Source organism: Lithobates pipiens, unplaced genomic scaffold (assembly GCF_037356315.1).
Source record: "Lithobates pipiens isolate NorthernLeopardFrog02 unplaced genomic scaffold, aLitPip1_a1.2 Scaffold_1, whole genome shotgun sequence".
Lineage (NCBI taxonomy): Eukaryota > Metazoa > Chordata > Amphibia > Anura > Ranidae > Lithobates > Lithobates pipiens.
The window spans coordinates 253,317,826-253,339,743 of NW_027507685.1; the positions used below are offsets into that span (position 1 = coordinate 253,317,826).

Sequence of the window (21,918 nt, forward strand, 5' to 3'; positions counted from 1 at the left end):
CCCCGGGCTACATCACCAACTCTTTCCCGGGCTACAACACCAACTCTTTCCCGGGCTACAACACCAACTCTTTCCCGGGCTACATCACCAACTCTTCCCCGGGCTACATTACCAACTCTTTCCCGGGCTACATCACCAACTCTTCCCCAGGCTACAACACCAACTCTTTCCCGGGCTACATCACCAACTCTTCCCCGGGCTACATCACCAACTCTTTCCCGGGCTACATCACCAACTCTTCCCCGGGCTACAACACCAACTCTTCCCCAAGCTACAACACCAACTCTTTCCCGGGCTACATCACCAACTCTTCCCCGGGCTACATCACCAACTCTTTCCCGGGCTACATCGCCAACTCTTCCCGGGCTACAACACCAACTCTTCCCTGGGCCACAACACCAACTCTTTCCCGGGCTACATCACCAACTCTTCCCCGGGCTACATCACCAACTCTTTCCCGGGCTACATCAACAACTCTTCCCTGGGGTACAACACCAACTCTTTCCCTGGCTACATCACCAACTCTTCCCCGGGCTACATCACCAACTCTTCCCCGGGCTATATCACCAACTCTTTCCCGGGCTACAACACCAATTCTTTCCCAGGCTACAACACCAATTCTTTCCTGGGCTACAACACCAACTCTTCCCCGGGCTACAACACTAATTCTTTCCTGGGCTACAACACCAACTCTTTCCCGGGCTACATCACCAACTCTTTCCTGGGCTACAACACCAACTCTTCCCTGGGCTACAACACCATCTCTCTAAACTGTCCACTCTGCTCCTCCAAAGACCTCTTCTTCTCTAGCGCCCTCACCACATCTTTTAAAGAAAAATCCCAATGAGTATATATTGATTGGTTTGAACAAAAGTTATAGCGTCTACAAATTATGGGATATTTTTATGGAATTTTTATTTCTTTTTTTACTAGTAATGGCGGCGATCAGCGACTTATAGCGGGACTGCAATATTGCAGCGGACAAATCGGACACGAAGTGACACTTTTTTTGGAGACCAGTGACACCAACATCAGTGCTTAAAATATGGCAGCAAAAGGGTCCAAATCCCAACCATGACTCCACCTGCCTGGAGTTTGCATGTTCTCCCTTGTGCCTGCTTGGGTTTCCTCCATGTACTCGGAGGAGGTTTCCTCCCACACGCCAAAGACATGCTGGTAGGTTAATTGGATCCTGTCTAAAATTGGCCCTAGTAGGTGTTTGTATGAATGTGAGCTAGGGACCTAAGGCCCCTTTCCCACTGGGGAGGTGCGGGCGTCGGCGGTAAAGCACCGCTATTTTTAGTGGTGCTTTACCGTTGTTTTAGCGGCAGTCTGTGGCCACTAGCGGGGCGGTTTTAACCCCCGCTAGCGGCTGAAAAAGGGTTAAAACCACCTGCAAATCACCGCTGCAGCGGCGCTTTGCCAGCGGTATAGCCGCGCTGCCCCACTGATTACAATAGATAGGAGCAGTTTAGGAGCGGTGAATACACCGCTCCTTTCACCGCTCCAAAGATGCGGCTAGCAGGACATTTTTCACCGTCCTGCTAGCGCACAGTTCCAGTGTCAAAGCCCTCCGGCTTTTTAGCGCTGTAGCGCCTGAAAACTGCCCCAGTGTGAAAGGGGCCTTAGAATGTAAGCTCCTTGAGGGCAGGGACTGATGTGAATGTACAATATATATGTAAAGCACTGTGTAAATTGACGGTACTATATAAGTACAGTAGAACCTTGGATTACGAGCATAATCCGTTCCAGGAGAATGCTTGTAATTCAAATCACTCGCATATCAAAGCGAGTTTCCCCATAGAAGTCAATGGAAATGAAGATAATTCGTTCCACAATGACTTCTATTACATGCAATACCGCATGTGGCTAGAGGTGGGGGGTGCCAGAGAGCCTCAGAAATACTCAGGGACAGCTCAGAAACACTTGAAAACTGAGTATTTCTAAACGGCTTCGAGCTGTTCCGAGTGTCCCCGGTGCCCCCGCACCTCTGGCGAAATGCGGTACTGCACCGCCCATTAGCTTGAATTCTGCTCATTTTGCAAAACAACAGAAACCGAGTCAGATTTTTTTTAAAGAAATGCTCGTTATTCAAAACGCTCGTTAACCGTGTTACTCGTAAACCAAGGTTCCAATGTACCTGAAGTAAAAATAAAAATAAATAAAATACGCACTACCACTGTACTAATGATACTAGTAGGGAAGGGGTTAACATTAGGGTTCATCAAAAAGGTTAAGTTTGATCCTAGGGAGTGCTGTCAAACTGCGTGGGGGAGGTGCTTGTACTGTGGGAAGGCAGAGATCTGTGTTCTTTCCTAGCAGGAAACACAAGATTCCTACCTTCCCTTCTTACAGAACGTTGATCTGCCTTGCTCACATCGGCAGACTACTATTCTGTTTCTCTCGGGTACGCTCGGTGGACACTGAGTAGGGCTGGGGAAGAAATCGATTTAAATCTTAAATCGAGTTGAGAGGTCAAATCGATTCAAAATTTAAGCAAATCGTTTTTTTTCTTTAGTTTTTTTTTTCACCACCGCGCCGGTCCTGGGGTGCTGCGGGCAGTACTTATCAGGTGAGGCCGCGGCTTTGGCCTAGTCCACGAGGACTAGGCCGAAGCCGCGGCATTGCCTAAAAACTCCTGCCTGCAGCTCCCCAGGACCGGCGCTGACACCGCGATTTTTAGGCGAGGCCGCGGCTTCGGGCTAGTCTGCGAGGCCGGATGCCGCGGACTAGGCCGCAGCCGAGGCCTCGCCTAAAAACTCCTGCCCGCAGCTCCCCAGGACCGGCGCTGACACAGCAGTTTTTAGGAGGGGCCGCGGCTTTGGTCTAGTCCGCTAGGCCGGACACCGCGGACTAGGCCGAAGCTGTGGCCTCGCCTAAAAACTCCTGCCCGCATCTCCTCCGGCGCGATGTCCATATAAAAAAAAAAAAAAAACTTGATTCGAATCGTGAATCGAGTTTTATTTTTTAAAAATCCCAGATTTATTTATTTTTTTAAATCACGCAGCTTTAACATTGAATCTGCCAGACATGCTGCGTCCAATCTCAGCAGGGAGCAGACCGGCACGCGCGTACGCGCACAAGTCCCGGAAGCGCAGGATCACGTACAGGTACTGTTGCACAGTACAGCCACCTTGCTGCCATATATGTACTTGTATGATGTCGGCAAGCGGTTAAAACGTTGTAAAAAGTTTTTCAGCAAAGCAGCCAATATTATCCTGGTTAATGTGGGAGCCACACTTCAGGATTTGTAAATATTCATTAGGAATAAACTGGATTTTATTAAATTTTTATTTTTTATTTTTTTAGCCCTGTTTTGATTATTGAAAAAAATAACAAAAGTATCACACATTCCGAGAAGATACAACTAATCGTTACAGATTTAATTTCCCACCTATCACACACTCAGCCCCGAGGAATCACCAGAGCCCAGCTTCATTTAAGGAATGTATTTGTTACAAAAAAAAAATTTTTTTTAATGGAAGATCTGTGGCGGGATCCTGGTAAATGCCCGAGTTGGCGGTTGGATTTTTTTACGGCTCGCATGGCCACAGGACAAAACTAATATTAAACAAGCCCAGGAACAGCTTGTGGTTTTATATTACATGGAGGTAAAATTAAGCTGGAATCAGAGTGGATTAGTCTTATCAAATAGGGAATAAGCTGTTAATTAACTCCCCACTGTAGCAATCTTTTTTTGAGACGGCAACTGTTATTAGCTGCAGATTAAACTGTTGAATTAATTTCCCACTTACTTACTATTTCGAGACTTTTTAATTTACCTGGCAGCCGTTTTAATGGGAAATTGTATTAGTGAGCATAAATTGTTTTTTGGGGAAGGGTAAACAGTTTGCGATAATGTTTATTAAGTCGTTTTGTTTGAGTAAAAATATAATTGCGGTTTTAATTAGCGGAGGGTTGTTGGAGTATTAGGTCTGAGATTACATTATGGCTTTTTAGGATGGAACAATCAGTCAGGTAATCCCGCCGCTTCCAAAAGGCGATAGAGAAATTCAAAAAGCCGCCAGAGTGCGCCGCGGCGGGGCGGACGCACCCCCTCCCTCCCCCTCCCCTGCTGGCAGGTTTGGAGGGGTTTGCAAGCGAGAGATGGAGAGAGAGAAAAGTTATAATTATTAATGAGGGGTAAAGTATCAATTAAAAAAAAAAAATTTGGTGGAAAGCGACATTAAAGAGAATTGCAAGCTCGCAGGATGGACAAGGAAATAAGGGATGACATATCAATTTAAAAAAAAATTTCGGTGGAAAACGACATTAAAGAGAATTGCGAGCTCGCAGGATGGACTAGGAAAAGAGGGATGAAGTATCAATTTTAAAATATATATATATATTTTTAGTGGAAAGCAACATTTAAGAGAATTGCAAGCTTGCAGGATGGACACGGAAAAGAGGGATGAAGTATCAATTTAAAAAAATATATATATTTTTAGTGGAAAGAGACATTAAAGAGAATCGGGAGCTTGCAAGATGGACAAGAAAAAGAAGGATGAAGTATCAATTTAAAAAAAAAAAAAAAAAAAAACATTTTATAATGGAAAGCGACATTAAAGAGAATCGCAAGCTTGCAGGATGGACAAAGAAAAGAGGGATGAAGTATCAATTAAAAAAAAAATTTTTTTTTTTTAGTGGAAAGCGACATTAAAGAGAATTGCGAGCTTGCAGGATGGACAAAGAAAAGAGGGATGAAGTATCAATTTTAAAAAATATATATATTTTTAGTGGAAAGCAACATTAAAGAGAATTGCGAGCTCGCTGGATGGACACGTAAAAGAAGGATGAAGTATCAATTGAAAAAAATAATATTTTTTTTTTATTGGAAAGCGTCAAGAAAGAGAATTGCGAGCTCGCAGGATGGACTCGGAAAAGAAGGATGAAGTAACAATTTAAAAAAATAAAAATAAAAAAAAATATTTTTTAATGGAAAGTGACATTAAAGAGAATTGCGGGCTCACAGGATAGACACAGAAAAGAGGGATGAAGTATCAATTTACAAAAAAAAAAAAAACATTTTATAATGGAAAGCGACATTAAAGAGAATTGCAAGCTTGCAGGATAGACATGGAAAAGAGGGATGAAGTATCAATTAAAAAAAAAAAAAAACATTTTTTTAGTGGAAAGCGACATTAAAGAGAATTGCGAGCTCGCAGGATGGACACGGAAAAGAAGGATGAAGTAACAATTTAAAAAAAAATACATTTTTTTAGTGGAAAGAGACATTAAAAAGAAGCGGGAGCTCACAGGATGGACAAGAAAAAGAAGGATGAAGTATCAATTAAAAAAAAAAAAAATCTATTTTTTAATGGAAAGTGACATTAAAGAGAATTGCGAGCTCACAGGATGGGCACGGAAAAGAGGGATAAAGTATCAATTTACAAAAAAAAAAACTTTTTATAATGGAAAGAGACATTAAAGAGTATTGCGAGCTTGCAGGATGGACAAGGAAAAGAGGGATGAGATATCAATTTAAACATTTTTTTTTTTTTTCTGTGGAAAGTGACATTAAAGAGAATTGCGAGCTCGCAGGATGGACATGGAAAAAAGGAATAAAGTATCAATTTTAAAAAAAATATAAAATTCTAGTGGAAAGAGACCAGAAAGAGAATTGCGAGCTTGAAAAGGACACGGAAAAGATCTGTCCTGAGTAAACAGGCTGAAAGCAAAGACATTGGTTTTCTAGTTTTTAAAACGTAAGAGTGGAGCGGCGATGCCGGTCAACCTGCCTGATTAAATACATGGCATTTTCCAGCTCTTAAACAAGAAGTTGTGTATACAATCCGGCCCCGGGCGCCTTTATTTATTTATTTATTTTTCCTGCAAGAGAATAATATACTAAGAGAACATTTGAGAGAGTAAAAATTCTCTGCTGTGACAAATTGCGATGGAACGTTCTTTGGCTACTGTTTTTTTAATTTTTTTTGTAGAAGAAACATCTGGATCTAGATGTGCGCAATTGGGGAACTGAAATGTTATAAATTCTATATAAACGCATTCACAAGAGACAAATATATTGTAGTCTGATTCTTCTAATATCTTAATTCTGAACAGTCTGTAGTTCAATTCAATCAGTGCAATTAAAAATTATATATATATATATAAAAGGTTAAATATATATCAAATTAAATATTTATTCACACACAAATAAACACACACACATACATACATACATATATATTATATATATACACACACGTTGTAAAAACACACAATATATTAAATAAATATATATTTCTTTAATATATATGTGTTTTTATCATGTATATTTTATATATATATATATATATATATATATATATATATACACACACACACACACATGTATATTAGATATAAAAATGTATATTAGATATAAAAATAAAAATATCATATATGTGTTTTTACAATTTTTTATATATATACACACACACACACACACCACATTGTAAAAACGCATATATTATATTTTTATTTTTTTTATCTAATACACATTTTTTTTTATAATGTGTGCATGTATGTGTGCATGTATATATATATATATATATATATATATATATATATATATCCACACACACATATTGTAAAAACATATTAAATAAATGTATATTTATTTTATATACTGTATATGTGTTTTTTAATATATATATATATATATATATATATATATATATATATATATATATATGAACACATATTAAATATATATATATATTGTATATATGTATATAATTGTAAAAACACATATATTATATTTTTATATCTAATATATATGTAGAAGAATATACTCAATAGAAAAATATGTAGAAGAATACGTATCGGCCTAAACTGAGGCCAAACATTTTTTTTAATATATTTTTGGGGGATATTTATTATAGCAAAAAGTGAAAAATATTGTGTTTTTTTTTTTTCAAAATTGTTGCGTTTCTTTGTTTATAGGGCAAAAAATAAAAACCGCAGGGGCGATCAAATACCACCAAAAGAAAGTTCTATTTGTGGGAAAGAAAGGACATCAATTTTGTTAGGGTACAACATCGCACGACCGCGCAATTATCAGTTAAAGCGCCGCAGTGCCGAATCGCAAAAAAGTGCTCTGGCCAGGAAGGGGGTAAAATCCTTCCGGGGCTGAATTGGTTAAACTGAATGGGTTGTTTTACAAGGTTATCATTTACAATCACTTTAACTTCTCACTAACTTCATGAGTCTTCATAGATAAAGTCCCTGACCATTCTTCTAATTTCTCATAAAAGCTCCACCTTTTATTGTTAATCAGCTAACATTGAGCTCCATGCCATGACGTTGCCTTAATCTGAGATTATGTCATCAGTCTGCTGCAGGGAGGAGGAAGCATTTGCTCAGTCTCCCCTCCCCCAGTGATCAGACTGTACATTGTAACTTTGTAGCAAGTCCCAAAGTGAGAGGCTGATGTGTGTCAGACATTTGTGAACACAGCCAAGAACTGTTTAGGCACAAAAATGTCCACAATTGTATCATCTCTTAGCCAAAATCTCAGCCCAGGAAGTAGACGGCGACCCTGTGTGAAGTCTGATCAAAGATGGCGCCATCCTTCTGGAGAGATAAAAGTAGATGAAGGTAGGAAATAGATGGACGACTTGCTCCTGGTTTATGGGAAAGAACCAAGCTGCATCATTTTACAAATTGGTGGATTCACAATCCCCCCCCCCCCCCCCCCCAGACTAAACATGGGTTAAAATAAATTTTCCTCGTTAGGAGCGGTGGCCCATTTAAAGTGGACTTTTTTTTTTCTATCTATAAAAATGATAAAAATGATTTTGTTCTTCATTAACATCAAAATCAGTAAAACGGGAAAAGCCAGATTACCGTTTCGCCTCTTTGGGGAAAAATTGACAGTTTTAAATTACAAAAACAAATCATAAAATAAAACATTCAATTTCAGTGTTTCCAATTAATTCCTCTTTCCAATTTATGATTTTATTATTCAAGCAAAAAAAAAAAATGAAAATAACAGAAGAACAGATATTATCCGAAGACACATTCCAGTGACAATGGGCTCCCGTTTTACGACTGTTTTAATACAAAACTAATTTTAAAAATAATAGATCTAAAATACTAAAAAAGGGAGAAAAAAAATTACTGGTTTTCTAAATTACATTTTTATGGTGCTCTTCCCAACTGTAATTTTTCTTCTTAAAGTGAAAGCAAGCAATAAAAAAATAAAAAAAAGTTTATATCGAAATATGATACAAAAAAAAAAATATATGCTAACATGGAACATAAAGTTTTTTATTTTATACTAAAATGAAATTTCTAAATTATACGGAATGGGGCAAATTATATATATATATATATATATATATTTTTTTTTTTTTTTTTTTTTTTTCAAGTAATAAACTTTATTACTTTATTTATTTATTTATTTTTTACTGTGAATACAGCACATCTCTGCCAAAAGTCAGCGAAACTCTAAAACGTCCGAGCGCAAAAAAAAAAAAAAAGCAATCCGAGGGATGCTAATTCTATCCAGAAAATACTGCAGATGTGCTAAAAAATACTAAATCTACTCTAAGCAGGTAAGAAAAAAAAAAACTGATGTGACCGGCTCTGTACAGCACTGCGGCATATGTCAGAGCTATATAAATATATAATAATATTGTGTCAGTGTCAGACATTAGTGTAAGCTCCTCTGGTACAGAGACTGATGTCACTGGGTCATTGTTCTCTGTACAGCACTGCGGTATATGTCAGAGCTACAATATCTCTCAAAAGTGAGTACACCCCTCACATGTTTGTAAATATTTTCTTCTGTCTTTTCATGTGACAACACTGAAGAAATGACACTTGTCTACAATGTAAAGTAGTGAGTGTACAGCTTGTATAACAGTGTAAATTTGCCGTCCCCTCAAAATAACTCAACACACAGCCATTAATGTCTAAACCGCTGGCAACAAAAGTGAGTACACCCCTAAGTGAAAATGTCCAAATTAGGCCCAATTAGCCATTTTCCCGCCCCGGTGTCATGTGACTCGTTAGTGTTACAAGGTCTCAGATGTGAATGGGGAGCAGGTGTGTTCAATTTGGTGTTATCGCTCTCACTCTCTCATACTGGTCACTGGAATTTCAACATGGCACCTCATGGCAAAGCACTCTCTGAGGATCTGAAAAAAAAGAATTGTTGCTCTACATAAAGATGGCCTAGGCTATAAGAAGATTGCCAAGACCCTGAAACTGAGCTGCAGCACGATGACCGAGACCATACAGCGGTATAACAGGACAGGTCTCCCTCAGAACAGGCCTCGCCATGGTCCACCAAAGAAGTTGAGGTCAGGTGCTCAGCGTCATATCCAGAGGTTGTCATTGGGAAATAGACGTATGAGCGCTGCCAGCATTGCTGCAGAGGTTGAAGGGGTGGGGAGTCAGCCTGTCAGTGCTCAGACCATTCGCCGCACACTGCATCAAACTGGTCTGCATGGCTGTCATCCCAGAAGGAAGCCTCTTCTAAAGATGATGCACAAGAAAGCCCTCAAACAGTTTGTTGAAGACAAGCAGACTAAGGACATGGATTACTGGAACCATGTCCTGTGGTCTGATGAGACCAAGATAAACGTATTTGGTGTCAGATGGTGACAAGCGTGTGTGGGGGCAACCAGGTGAGGAGGACAAAGACAAGTGTGTCTTGTCTACAGTCAAGCATGGTGGTGGGGGTGTCATGGTCTGGGGCTGCATGAGTGCTGCCGGCACTGGGGGGCTACAGATCATTGAGGGAACCATGAATGCCAACATGTACTGTGACATACTGAAGCAGAGCATGATCCCCTCCCTTCAGAGACTGGGCCGCAGGGCAGTATTCCAACATGATAACCACCCCAAACACACCTCCAAGATGACCACTGCCTTGCTAAAGAATCTGAGGGTAAAGGTGATGGACTGGCCAAGCATGTCTCCAGACCTAAACCCTATTGAGCATCTGTGGGACATCCTCAAATGGAAGGTGGAGGAGCGCAAGGTCTCTAACATCCACCAGCTCTGTGATGTCATCATGGAGGAGGGGAAGAGGACTCCGGTGGCAACCTGTGAAGCTCTGGTGACCTCCATGCCCAAGATGGTTAAGGCAGTGCTGGAAAATAATGGTGGCCACACAAAATATTGACACTTTGGACCCAATTTGGACATTTTCACTTAGGGGTGTACTCACTTTTGTTGCCAGCGGTTTAGACATTAATGGCTGTGTGTTGAGTTATTTTGAGGGGACAGGAAATTTACACTGTTATACAAGCTGTACACTCACTACTTTACATTGTAGACAAGTGTCATTTCTTCAGTGTTGTCACATGAAAAGATAGAAGAAAAGATTTACAGAAATGTGAGGGGTGTACTCACTTTTGTAAGATATTGCATATAAACATATAATAATAATAATAATAATATTGTGTGACTGTAGGAGGACATTAGAGTGTAAGCTCCTCTGGTACAGAGACTGATGTAACTGGCTTGGTGTTCTCTGTACAGCACTGCGGTATATGTCAGAGCTATATAAGTGTATAATAATAGTGTGTGACTGTGGGGACATTAGAGTGCTAGCTCCGCTGGTGCATACGCACACAGCTGACACATACTGGATTGGTGATGTATACAAGGCCGGCACGGTTGGCGGCACACATGTGGCTTGGCATATCATAGACATAAACTTATCTGTTATTGTATCCATTTCAGGGTTCCGTTACACACTCCACATGATAAAACGGTTCCCTCCTGATCCGGATTTGCTGACTCGGCTTTGATGACTCTGAGTTTCCGACTCTACAGGTGTAACGAAGATCCAAACCACATGTGAGCGCGCCGCGTCTGTGCTGAATGCGAAAATGCAAATCAATCCCGGGATCCTCGGGGCAAAGTGAGACATCTGAGACGCAGAGCGGAAATGTTTTTCTAAGCACATCATGGCAGAGCTCGAGCTGCGAGCTTCACATTCCTCAACAGAACCTTTCCGAATCCATTAACTGGCACAGATTAGAGAAGAGCGGCACGCGGAGTGAAAGGGAGGACAGGTTCACTTCCATTCCAAAAAGGAGACACCAGTCAACAACGACTTAAAGTGAACCTCTCCTTTTACCGGAGGCCCACCCTAAAGTGGGCCTTCCGCTCATTGGAACCCTCCCCCCCTCCGGCGCCACAATTGGCACCTTTCAGGGGGGAGGGGGGTGCAGGTACCTGTACAGTACAGGTATCTGCACCCACTTCCGGCATAGATTCTGCAGAAGGTACGCCCCTTTCCGCAGAATCTACGCCCCTTTCCGAAGGTCCCCCGCTGCCTGCTGGGAAGCACACGGATCCCAGAGACAGCGGGGACCATCGTTATTGCGCAGCGCGACTCGCGCATGCGCAGTAGGGAACCGGGAAATGAAGCCGAAAGGCTCCACTTCCTGATTCCCATACCCAAGATGGCGGCGGCAGCACCCGAGAGACGATCGAGAGATCGGCTTCGGGTGCCGACATCGCGGGCGCGCTGGGCGGGTAAGTGTCATTATTTGTAGCTGCTGGCTTTTTAAAAAAAAAAAACGGCGGACTCCCGCTTTAACGTGTCCCGTCTACAAGCGGACACAGCTAAAGCTTTCTTTCTGGTTTAACTTAGTCACTAAGGGTTTGACTTTCCCTGAGTTGGATGTCCAAGCCCCTTCTCCCTGGAGTTAAGTCCTGGCCAAGCTGTCTGTTAACACACCCTTGATGGCCACCAAATCCTGCCAGTCTATCAGGGCCTGGGCCTGAACCTGCAACCTCTGCTGTGACTGGCAGTATCGCTTCTTGAGGAGCCACCTGAGATGCTGGACAGCTCTGTGCCTGATTGCTTAGACAACCTTGCATCATGTCTTGTTTCTCAGGAACCCTGAACTCCTTGCTCCTCCTATGAACTTCCTATGTAAGCCATATCTTTGAACGTCCTGCTTGCCAGATTATTGTGCTCTCTTCTCAGTCAGTTCGCATTGTGCGCTATACAAGTATTTCATTCATTCATTCATGCTCTTGTTACTTTTGCTTCCATACGTATCTTCGCTACTGCTTCTTGGCTTGTTCCTCAACTACACTTCTGCTTGATTCTAACCTGCAACCACTTATTATTGACCTTTTGGCTTGTTTACAGATTATGTGTCTGCTTTATCCCTACCTACAACTGCATGTTACTGACATCTGCCTTGTTTACTGACTACACATTTGCTTGATCTCTACCTGCTACATCTGCTTCTGGCCCCCGGGATTGCTCACCTGCTGGTGGGGCGATTCTGAGGACCGTGACCTGGTACTAACATGCAGCAAAACCAACTCCACCATCAGGAGCTCTGGTGAACAGTGATTCATAATTAGACCCTGCACCTCGGGTAAGGCTACATCTTCTGCCAGGGTGACCTGCTTGTTTACCTATCCAGCTGGTCAGTTGGAGCTAGAGGTCGACCGATATATCGGCCGATATTTGCCGTTTTTTAAATAATCGGCATCGGCCGATTTGTGCTGATAAAAAGCCGATTTAGAACTATAGCGGGACTTTGAAATGACTTCTGTAAGAAGTCAGTGTAAGTTGCCTGAGTCGTCATAGAAACCCTTTCCTCCACTCTGGGCAGGCTGCCAAGAAAAGAACAGAAAGATACAATGTTTACACTTGAATGAATGAACTCATCTCAGTGTGTAGAAGTTCTCAGTTACCATTTTAAAAACTAAATCTTTTCTGACACTTGTTGCTTACAAGTAAAAATCCTGTATTTTCTGCCAGAAAATCACTTAGACCCCCCAAAAATGATATATATTTTTTTAGCAGAGATCCTAGGGAATAAAATAGCGGTTGTTGCAATATTTTATGTCACACAGCATTTGCACAGAGGTCTTTCAAATGCATTTTTTTGGGAAAAAAATACATCATTTAAAAAATAAAAATAAAATAAAAACAGTAAAGTTAGCCCATTTTTTTTTTTTTGTCCAAAAGTTTTGACTACCTGTTTTTATTTAATATATATATATATATATATATATATATATATATATATATATTTTTTATCTAAATCATACATACAAGTAAACTGATTGGAGGTTTGTTTTGTTTAATAAATGTTTAAGTGTAAGAAATTTTCTGTATCACTTATGAAGACTGCTTTCACACTGGAGCGGGCAGGCGTTGATGGTAAAACGCAAGTTTTAGCGGCTCTTTACCATCATTTTAGCGGTGCTATTTGGCTGCTAGTGGGGCACATATAACCCAGCTAGCGGCCAAGGAAGAGGTTAAATGCGCCCATGAAGCACCGCTGCCAAATCGCATTGCATGCGCTTCGGCAGTGGTGCCCATTCATATCAATGGGCAGGAGTGGTGGAGGAGCGGTATACACCACTCCAAACGTGCTGCTTGCAGGACTTTTTTTTAAGATCCTGCCAGCGCATCGCCTCAGTGTGAAAGCACTCTGTCTTTCACACAGACTGCAGGGGAGCCATTTTACAGGCGCTATTTTTAGCCCAAAAGCGCCTTAAAACGCCCCAGTGGGAAAGGTGTATTAGATCAAGGGGGATTAAAAATAAATAAATAAATAAAATAAAATCGGCCTAACATATCGGCCCAAAAAAATCGGCATCATATATCGGCTATCGGCCGACATGATTTCTAAATATCGGCATCGGCATCGGCCAGAGAAAAACCCATATCGGTCGACCTCTAGTTGGAGCCTCTCTACTGCTATAGCTACTGGTCTCGAAGCCTGATCATGACATGGCAGTTCTTAGGGTCGTCAAGATTTGACAGTCTTTATAAATCCCTAACATAGGTCTACTATTGCATCTCATCCTGATTCTAAGAACATCCACTACTCAAACCCTGAGGAAGGGAGAGGCCTCGAAACGCATTGGTGGTATTTGATGTTCTTAACCATAAAATGTTTCAAAAATACCTCTAAGTGATATGAACGTTTGTACTAGGCATTCCTCAATACCCACTGCATAGTTTATTGGCCGCGGCGGCATTTTCATTGGACAGGAGGATGTTGTATGGGCCTTAAACTTGCTGTATATTTACTATTTTGGAAACATTTGATCATGATGCATTGTTGTGTAGGGATCCAGTCTTAAACGGTAAGGTCCCTAGTTAAAGTATAGTGTTTGCAGCAAGGCTGTAGCCAAACTGAGCTTTGTTCATATTATCTGGTATCATTTGGGTTTCTTCTAAGGTACTGGGATGTAACTCACAACCAGGGTACTTCTTCTAATGCCGCGTACACACGACCGGACTTTTCAACATCAAAGGTCCGACGGAACGATTCCGGCAGACCATTCGATCGTGTGTGGGCTGCAGCGGACTTTTGATTTGCAAAAGTCTGACAGACTTTAGAAATGGAACATGTTTCAAATTTTTCCACCGGAACTCCGCCGGACCCAGTTCCTACCGAGAAATCCGCTCGTGTGTATGCTAGTCCGACGGACAAAAACCAACGCTAGGGCAGCTATTGGCTACTGGCTATGAACTTCCTTATTCTAGTCCGGTCGTACGTCATCACGTTCGAATCTGTCGCACTTTGGTGTGATTGTGTGTGGCCAAGTCCGTTCATTCGGAAAGTCCGTCAGAAATCTGTCAGAACTCCGTCGAAAGTTTGTCGGACCTAGTCCCTCGAAAAGTCAGGTCGTGTGTACGCAGCATTAGTCCTACAAAATGGCTTGCTTCCGTCTGCTTCTTGGGAATGTTCTCCAGTAGATAAAGTGTGAAGATAAGTATTGCATTACGAATATTTATTCTTCCTTGGTCAACCACTGAGGGGTCTAGGCCAATAATACAGGCTGGAGAAGGAGATAAATATTTGGAGAACTTCTAGAAGGCTACTGGCTTACCAAGCTCCTTCTGGTGAAAATGTGAGTTTAGCTAGGTCCAGTCTTGCCAGAGGAGAACAAGAACGTGGAAAGGTCCTGGACTCCCAAGTCCCTTTGCTTTAGAAGGAAGCCGGAGTCAAGGCTCAAAGAACCTGACCTGGCCTGTGTTAGGGTCTGGAGAGTCAGGAAGGTGGTTACTCAAAGGGAGCACCTTCAGAGAAGGCCATCATGTGGAAGAATGTCCGCAAGGGCTTGCGGGAATTTACTACAGGACAGAAATTGCATGGAGACATCTCTTGGCTCTTTAGAGTACCTATAATTGCTTTACATGGCCAAGGAACCTGAACTGGCCTATGTTAGGGCCTAGAGAGTCAGGAAGGTGGCTACTCAAAAGGAGCACCTTTTGAGGAGGCTGTTATGTGAAAAAATGTCCATGAGGGCTTACAGAAAGCTTCTGTTGAATGGACATTGCATAGATACATAAATCTTTTGGCTTCTGTGATTCTGTGATTGCTTTATATGGCCTAGGAACCTTAACTGGCCTGTGTTAGTGCCTGGAGAGTAAGGAAGGTGGTCACTCAAAGGGAGCCCCTTCAGAAGAGGCTGTAACGTGTAAGCCCCTGTACACACGGTCGGACATTTCGACAACCAAATCCGTCGGATCTTGTCCGTCGGATTTTGCCCGTCGGATCTTGTCCGAAACTGTTGCATACACACGGTCGGACAAAGAAAGAAAATCAGATCTTTCAGAACGTGATAATGTAATTTCGTTACGATGGGACTACGTTCAGGCTAGTAGCCAATAGCTTTGATGTAGGAATTTGATCTGAGCATGCGTGGCACTTTGTCCGATCGAAATTCTCTACACATGATCGGAGTATGTCCTATCAGACCAGTTGGTCGGAAAATATTTCCAACATGTTGGAAAATTTGGTCCGACGGATATTCCAACGGAATCAGTCCGATGCAGACCACACACAGTCAGATTATCCGACAACACGCTCCGATAGGACACATTCTGACGGATTCTCCGACCGTGTGTACAAGGGCTAAGAGTGTCCACGAGGGCTTACAGGAAGCTTTTACCAGATGGACACTGCATGGAGATATCATCTCTTGACTCTTTAGGGTACCTGTGATTGGTTTATATGGGGAATTGCGATCAGTTCCTACTGGGAGGCTGCTATTGCAGTAACTAAATCTACTTGTAGAAGCACTTAAAGGATCCACTGTCATCGGGAGGCTGTTACTCAAGAATTAAGGACCACCAATTAGTTGTCCTTCAAGGGATCCAATTATATCTGGGAGTCTTTAGTACCATCATTGACTTTGCTAATACTGCAAAGAAGGCCTGATATATATTTTGCTGATTTGGATAACCTGCACCCCTAACTCATTCTTGCTAGACAATACATTTTGGAAAAGATTGGAGGCCTTGAAGTCTTCCTGATTGTCGCTATTGGGGGGATCAGTAAGTGTCTGGGTGCAGCTACAGGTTAAGGTACAAGCAGGGAAATCAGGAGAACCCATAAAAATCCAGCAGCTCCTTTGGGGGTCATTACTACAGTCTCAAATGTTTTTGCACTGAAATTGAATGCCCAATGCATTAACAGCAAAAGAAAAAGGCTAATCTGGTCAAAGGGCTACATTTTTTTGCCAGGGTAAACTGTCCCATTTTACTGAAAGCAATTATTTACTTTCAATTTCTGCAAGATACCATCCTTTCATCAAAATGATTGCTATATTGAGCGACTGCTTTGTAAAGACACGTTACATTATGATTGTATAACCTCCTTTAAATGAACCAACGGCTCGGAGGAACAAGGACCTTCTGACTTGGTAAAACTCAAGAGATTGTTAAGGTGGGCCCTCAAATGCCATTGTTATTGGCAAACCTGAATACAGACTGCACAGAGACTGTGAAATCAGATTGTGTGTGACCAGCTTCATATATTAGCCCTAAAGATGGCCCATAGATGAACAGAGAGTGCTGACTTCTAACAGCCAACTGCTAGGCCCAAACTCTATCACATGACAGAGGGCACAACCTCCCTGCTCACTTTGGGTTCGGATACCAACACCCTGAATTTTACCGAGGGAAGGTGAGTAACAGTGGATTGTTGGGCTTTTTAGCCCTTGTACACACGGTCGGACATTGCGTTTTTTTCCCAACGGATTTTGTCTGAAACTGGTGTTGCATACACACGGTCGGATAAAGCTGTCGGAAAATCCGATCGTTCAGAACGTGATGACGTTCGTTCGTTATGACGGGACTACGTTCAGGCTAGTAGCCAATAGCTTTGGTCTCGTAATTTTGATCTGAGCATGCGTGGCACTTCTCTACAAATAAATACAAAGTCCGATCGGATCATGTTGTCGGTAAAATTTTATATCCAGCTCTCAAACTTTGTTGGTCGGACATTCCGACGGAAAAAGTCAGATGAAGCCCACACACGGATTATCCGACAACACGGGCCGATCGGACATTTTCCGTCGGAATTTCCGACCCTGTGTACAAGGGCTTACAGACACGGTCAATTTGTTCCTAATGTAAGTTCCTTTTTTTTTATTTATTTTTTATTAAAGTGGTTGTAAACCCTCCCCCACAACTTTGTCCCATGTAAATCAGCATAAAAAACCCTAATGAACACTGCTTGTAGATATCTCCTTACTTGCTTATTATTGTTGTAATCCTTTTTGTTCTTTAGAATGAAGTCACTGAGCATGCCCAGATCTCCCCTGATTTACGGCACACTCTCTATGTCTTATCTATCTGTTATCAGGACTTCCTACGGCACACAACACTGAACTCCCAGGAGACTTCAGAATCATTCAGAGCTTCCTCCTACACACCATGTGACCTGACATGCAGTGTAAACCTGGCCATTAGTGCAGTCTTATCAGCTGAAGCTGATAAGACTGACAAAGGGACACATTAGACATAGGCACAAGTAAATACTATGAAATAAAAAGTCAGCTTTGAACAGGGAAGCAGGGTTGCCATAGAAACTTTGGATTGAGAAGGAGGCTTGGTTAGCAGTACAGGAAGTGCTCAATGTAAGGGCGGAAATGCACTCCACTGTGGACTCAAAAATCAATACTTAAGATGGCGCTGCCCAACCCCTGGAAACAAGTTTTTTAAAGTTTCTTTAAGCAGTAAGTAATATGTGATTTGGGCTGAATTACAGTGGCTATAGTCTGATAATTACTTATTATAATGGACTAAATGAAGAGAAGCATCAGAGTGGGAGAGTTTACTTCCTCTTTAATTAGCAAAATTTTACAGTGAAGAAAGAAAAAATGGTGAAAAGAACTGAAAAGTAAAGCAAATGCCAAATTTGATGGTGATAGTTCAATAATCTAATTTTATGTAAAAAAAAAAGCACATTTAATTTGGTCATTGAAATCTTTTTTTGAAGGTAAGTTGAAGAGTAAATTTTCGAAAGTATTAATTTTTTTTTTTAGGTTTTATAATCTTTAAAGTGTGTACTATAAACTTTAAAAACATTTTTAGAACATGCAAAAAAAAAAAAAAGACTTTTGATTCTTATTACAATTGTAATTTATATCAAACAACATACACACATGTAACATCATCAATATAAAATATTCTAAAAATATGAAAACTGTGAATAAATAATAAAAAAAAGTGTCAAAGTCATATATGTGAATTAGGACTCTACCAAAATTCCTGTACAGGAGGGTCGAGTGTCTAGGGCCCTAGTTCCCAACCTGAGGTTCCTTAGTAGTGTGGCTCTTTGCAGACCCCAACAGTCACAGAAACATAAAAGGGCGAGTGTTCTATCGAGTCTACCCAATTTTCCATATATTATATATATGCATACACACACACACATACCGTATATAGTATTTGTGGTGTGGCCCCTTGCAGACCCCAGCAGTCTTAGAAGTACAAAAAAATAAAATAAACAAGTGGTCCATCGAGTTTGCCCAATTTTGTTTTACATTTAGTCTAAGCATAGAATAGATCTGTTTTCCACAGAAGTGTTTGAATCTACTTACTGTTAACTGTCTCAGTAACTTTGCTAGAAGTAAATTCCAAGCACCAGCTACTCTTTTGGTAAAATAATACTTTTACCTAAAGAGTAGTTGATGTTAAGACTCTACTTCTGCGTCTAGGGGCCCCGGTGCCCAACTTGTAGCCCTTTGGCACTGACCTTTTGCAGATCCCAGCAGTAATATAAAGAGTAATGGCAGACAAATAACCAAGTGTCGCATCAAGTCTGTCCAACTTTTATATATATATATATATATATATATATATATATATATATATATATATATATACATATATATTACTTTTTAGTCTAAAGGATAGGTTTAGGTTTGTCAGCTTACTGTTGACTGACTCACTACCTCTGAGGGAAGCCTATTCCACAGTCAACTCCAGATAGGCCAAGTGCCTAGGGACCTGGTGTCCAACCTGCAGCCCTTTAGTACTAGCTGTGTGGCCTTTTACAGACCCCAGCAGTCTGTCCAGATAAAACAAGTGTCTACAGCCCTGGTGTCCAACCTGGAGCCCTTTAGTACTAGCCGTGTGGCCTTTTACAGACCCCAGCAGTCTGTCCAGATAAAACAAGTGTCTACAGCCCTGGTGTCCAACCTGCAGCCCTTTAGTACTAGCTGTGTGGCCTTTTACAGACCCCAGCAGTCTGTCCAGATAAAACAAGTGTCTATAGCCCTAGTATCCAACCTGCAGCCCTTTAGTATTTATTGACCCCTAGTAGCTGTGTGGCCTTTTACAGACCCCAGCAGTCTGTCCTGATAAACCCGTTGTCTACGGCCCTGGTGTCCAACCTGCAGCCCTTTAGTACTAGCTGTGTGGCCTTTTACAGACCCCAGCAGTCTGTCCAGATGAACCAGTTGTCTACGGCCCTGGTGTCCAACCTGCAGCTCTTTAGTACTAGCTGTGTGGCCTTTTATGGACCCCAGCAGTCTGTCCAGATGAACCAGTTGTCTACGGCCCTGGTGTCCAACCTGCAGCTCTTTAGTACTAGCTGTGTGGCGTTTTACGGACTCCAGCAGTCTGTCCAGATAAACCAAGTGTCTATGGCCCTGGTGTCCAACCTGCAGCCCTTTAGTACTTGCTATGTGGCCTTTTGCAGACCCCAGCAACCAGTAGTAGCAGTCATTTGTACTGACAGCGGTGTTGGTTGGTTTCATGTAGCATGTCCCCAGTCTATGACCATCTCCTGTGAAGTATTTTCAGTCTCCAAACCCTTCCCATTTCAGGCCTGTAGTCCCTTGTTCTCTCTTTCAGTATATCCAAAGTCCCTGATAGTCTTCTGTCACATACTGTATATTATGCGTGTCCCGTGGAAAGCTGTCAGGGCCACAGTTGACAACCGCTGGTCTAGGGGGCATTAAGAGAATTAAAAAACATGAAATTTTCATTAAAATTTAATCTCTGGGGGGGGGGGGGGGGGGAGCAGTTCTGGGGCAGTCAAAGGATACGAGGGGGGGGGGGGGGGCATTAAAATTTTGCACAGGGACTTTCTACGACTCCTCTAATAGAGATCAAGCACTTTGTAAACTTTTTCTCCAGCGCTTTGACATCCCAACCGTCTCAAAGCGCCGCAAACGTCTTCAGCAATCAAGAGTAATGTGTCTGGGGAGTGCCGGGTCTAAGGGCCGCGTCGCAAGTGCTCTCCCGCTAGATCCATCGGAGGGTAAAATGTGTCATTTATGCATCGGCTCACAGAGAGAGAGAGAGAACGACGCCGTTCCCTGTGAAGTTAATCTAATAATAGAGTGGAAAGCAATGATTACCGTTTCATGCGCACCAGCTATTTGTAGCAGTGGTTGGCCTAATTCCGCAGGCCGCGCTTGTCAGAGCGCGGGGATTAACAACTGTTTAGCTGACTACCTATTGGGAGACATGAAGAAATTGTTTAATGAGATATAAACTCTTACATTTCCTTTCCGGAGACAGACAGTGTGCTGAGTCGGCTTCTACGGGATCAGCGCAAAAGACGTGGTAAATCAAGGCTCGGTTTTCAGCAAACTTCCCCCGTTCTCTATGGAGACCTGAACACAAACATGCACACACATGTAAGCGGCATGACACAACCACAAAGGGCCACAGACCCGCAGGGGGTCTCGCTTAGAACACTTCCACCCTCTGGCCACTAACTGTTCATACATTTGCTTAAAATCTCACTTTTATATAAAGTCTCAGCCATTGGGTAAGAAAAGAAAAGAAAAGGGTATGCAGATCTGTACGGCATGTAATGCGATCACACAGCTGGAAAATAAGGGGGAGGGATAGTTCTACCCCCTACATCCCTGTGCCGTCAGTTTCTTGTGCAACAGCCTGTATCAACATTTTTAACATTGAAGAACCCTTCAGTTACCTTTCCAGGATCAGGGGACCCCTGATAATAATTCATATAGCTGCAGATCACCCTACATTAATATGACGGTCAGTGAGAAGAATGCTCCTTACATTGGTGATCAGTTGGGAAGAATGTCCCTTACATTGGGGGTCAGTTGGGAAGAATATCTCTTACATTGGGGGTCAGTTGGGAAGAATATCTCTTACATTGGGGGTCAGTGGGAAGAATGTCCCTTACATTGGGGGTCAGTTCGGAAGAATATCTCTTATATCGGGGGTCAGTTGGGAAGAATATCTCTTACATTGGGGGTCAGTGGGAAGAATGTCTCTTACATTGGGGGTCAGTTGGGAAGAATGTCTCTTACATTGAGGGTCAGTGGGAAGAATGTCCCTCACATTGGGGGTCAGTTGGGAAGAATGTCTCTTACATTGGGGGTCAGTTGGGAAGAATGCCCCTTACATTGGGGGTCAGTGGGAAGAATGTCCCTTACATAGGGGGTCAATGGGAAGAATGGCCCTTACATTGGGAAGAATGTCCTTTACTCTGGGGGTCATTCGGAAAAATGTCCCTTACATTGGTGGTTAGTGAGAAGAATGCTCCTTCCATTGGTGATCAGTGGGAAGAATGATTTATAAGTACTAATTGCCATAGAAAATTCTGTGGCCAGGTTTTGGAACCCAGCACTAATTAAAGCATGTGTCCTACTAATGGGGTCATATCTACAGCGACTGGTCCATGTGGTCCAAAGGGGCAATAAAGACCT

General features: G+C 42.1%; 1 protein-coding gene across 6 annotated transcripts in view; it reads right to left on the minus strand.

The window, feature by feature from the left end:
- Positions 1-21,918, minus strand: part of DACH2 (dachshund family transcription factor 2) — a 669,978-nt gene that overhangs the window by 327,288 nt on the left and 320,772 nt on the right. For 3 of the 6 annotated variants that reach the window (XM_077485215.1, XM_077485208.1, XM_077485231.1), the window contains exon 3: positions 20,734-20,847. The exons of the other annotated variants lie outside the window; for them this stretch is intronic. In XM_077485215.1, the coding sequence (XP_077341341.1) occupies positions 20,734-20,847 (114 nt within the window). The remainder of the gene's footprint in view (positions 1-20,733; positions 20,848-21,918) is intronic. 6 annotated transcript variants of the gene reach the window in all.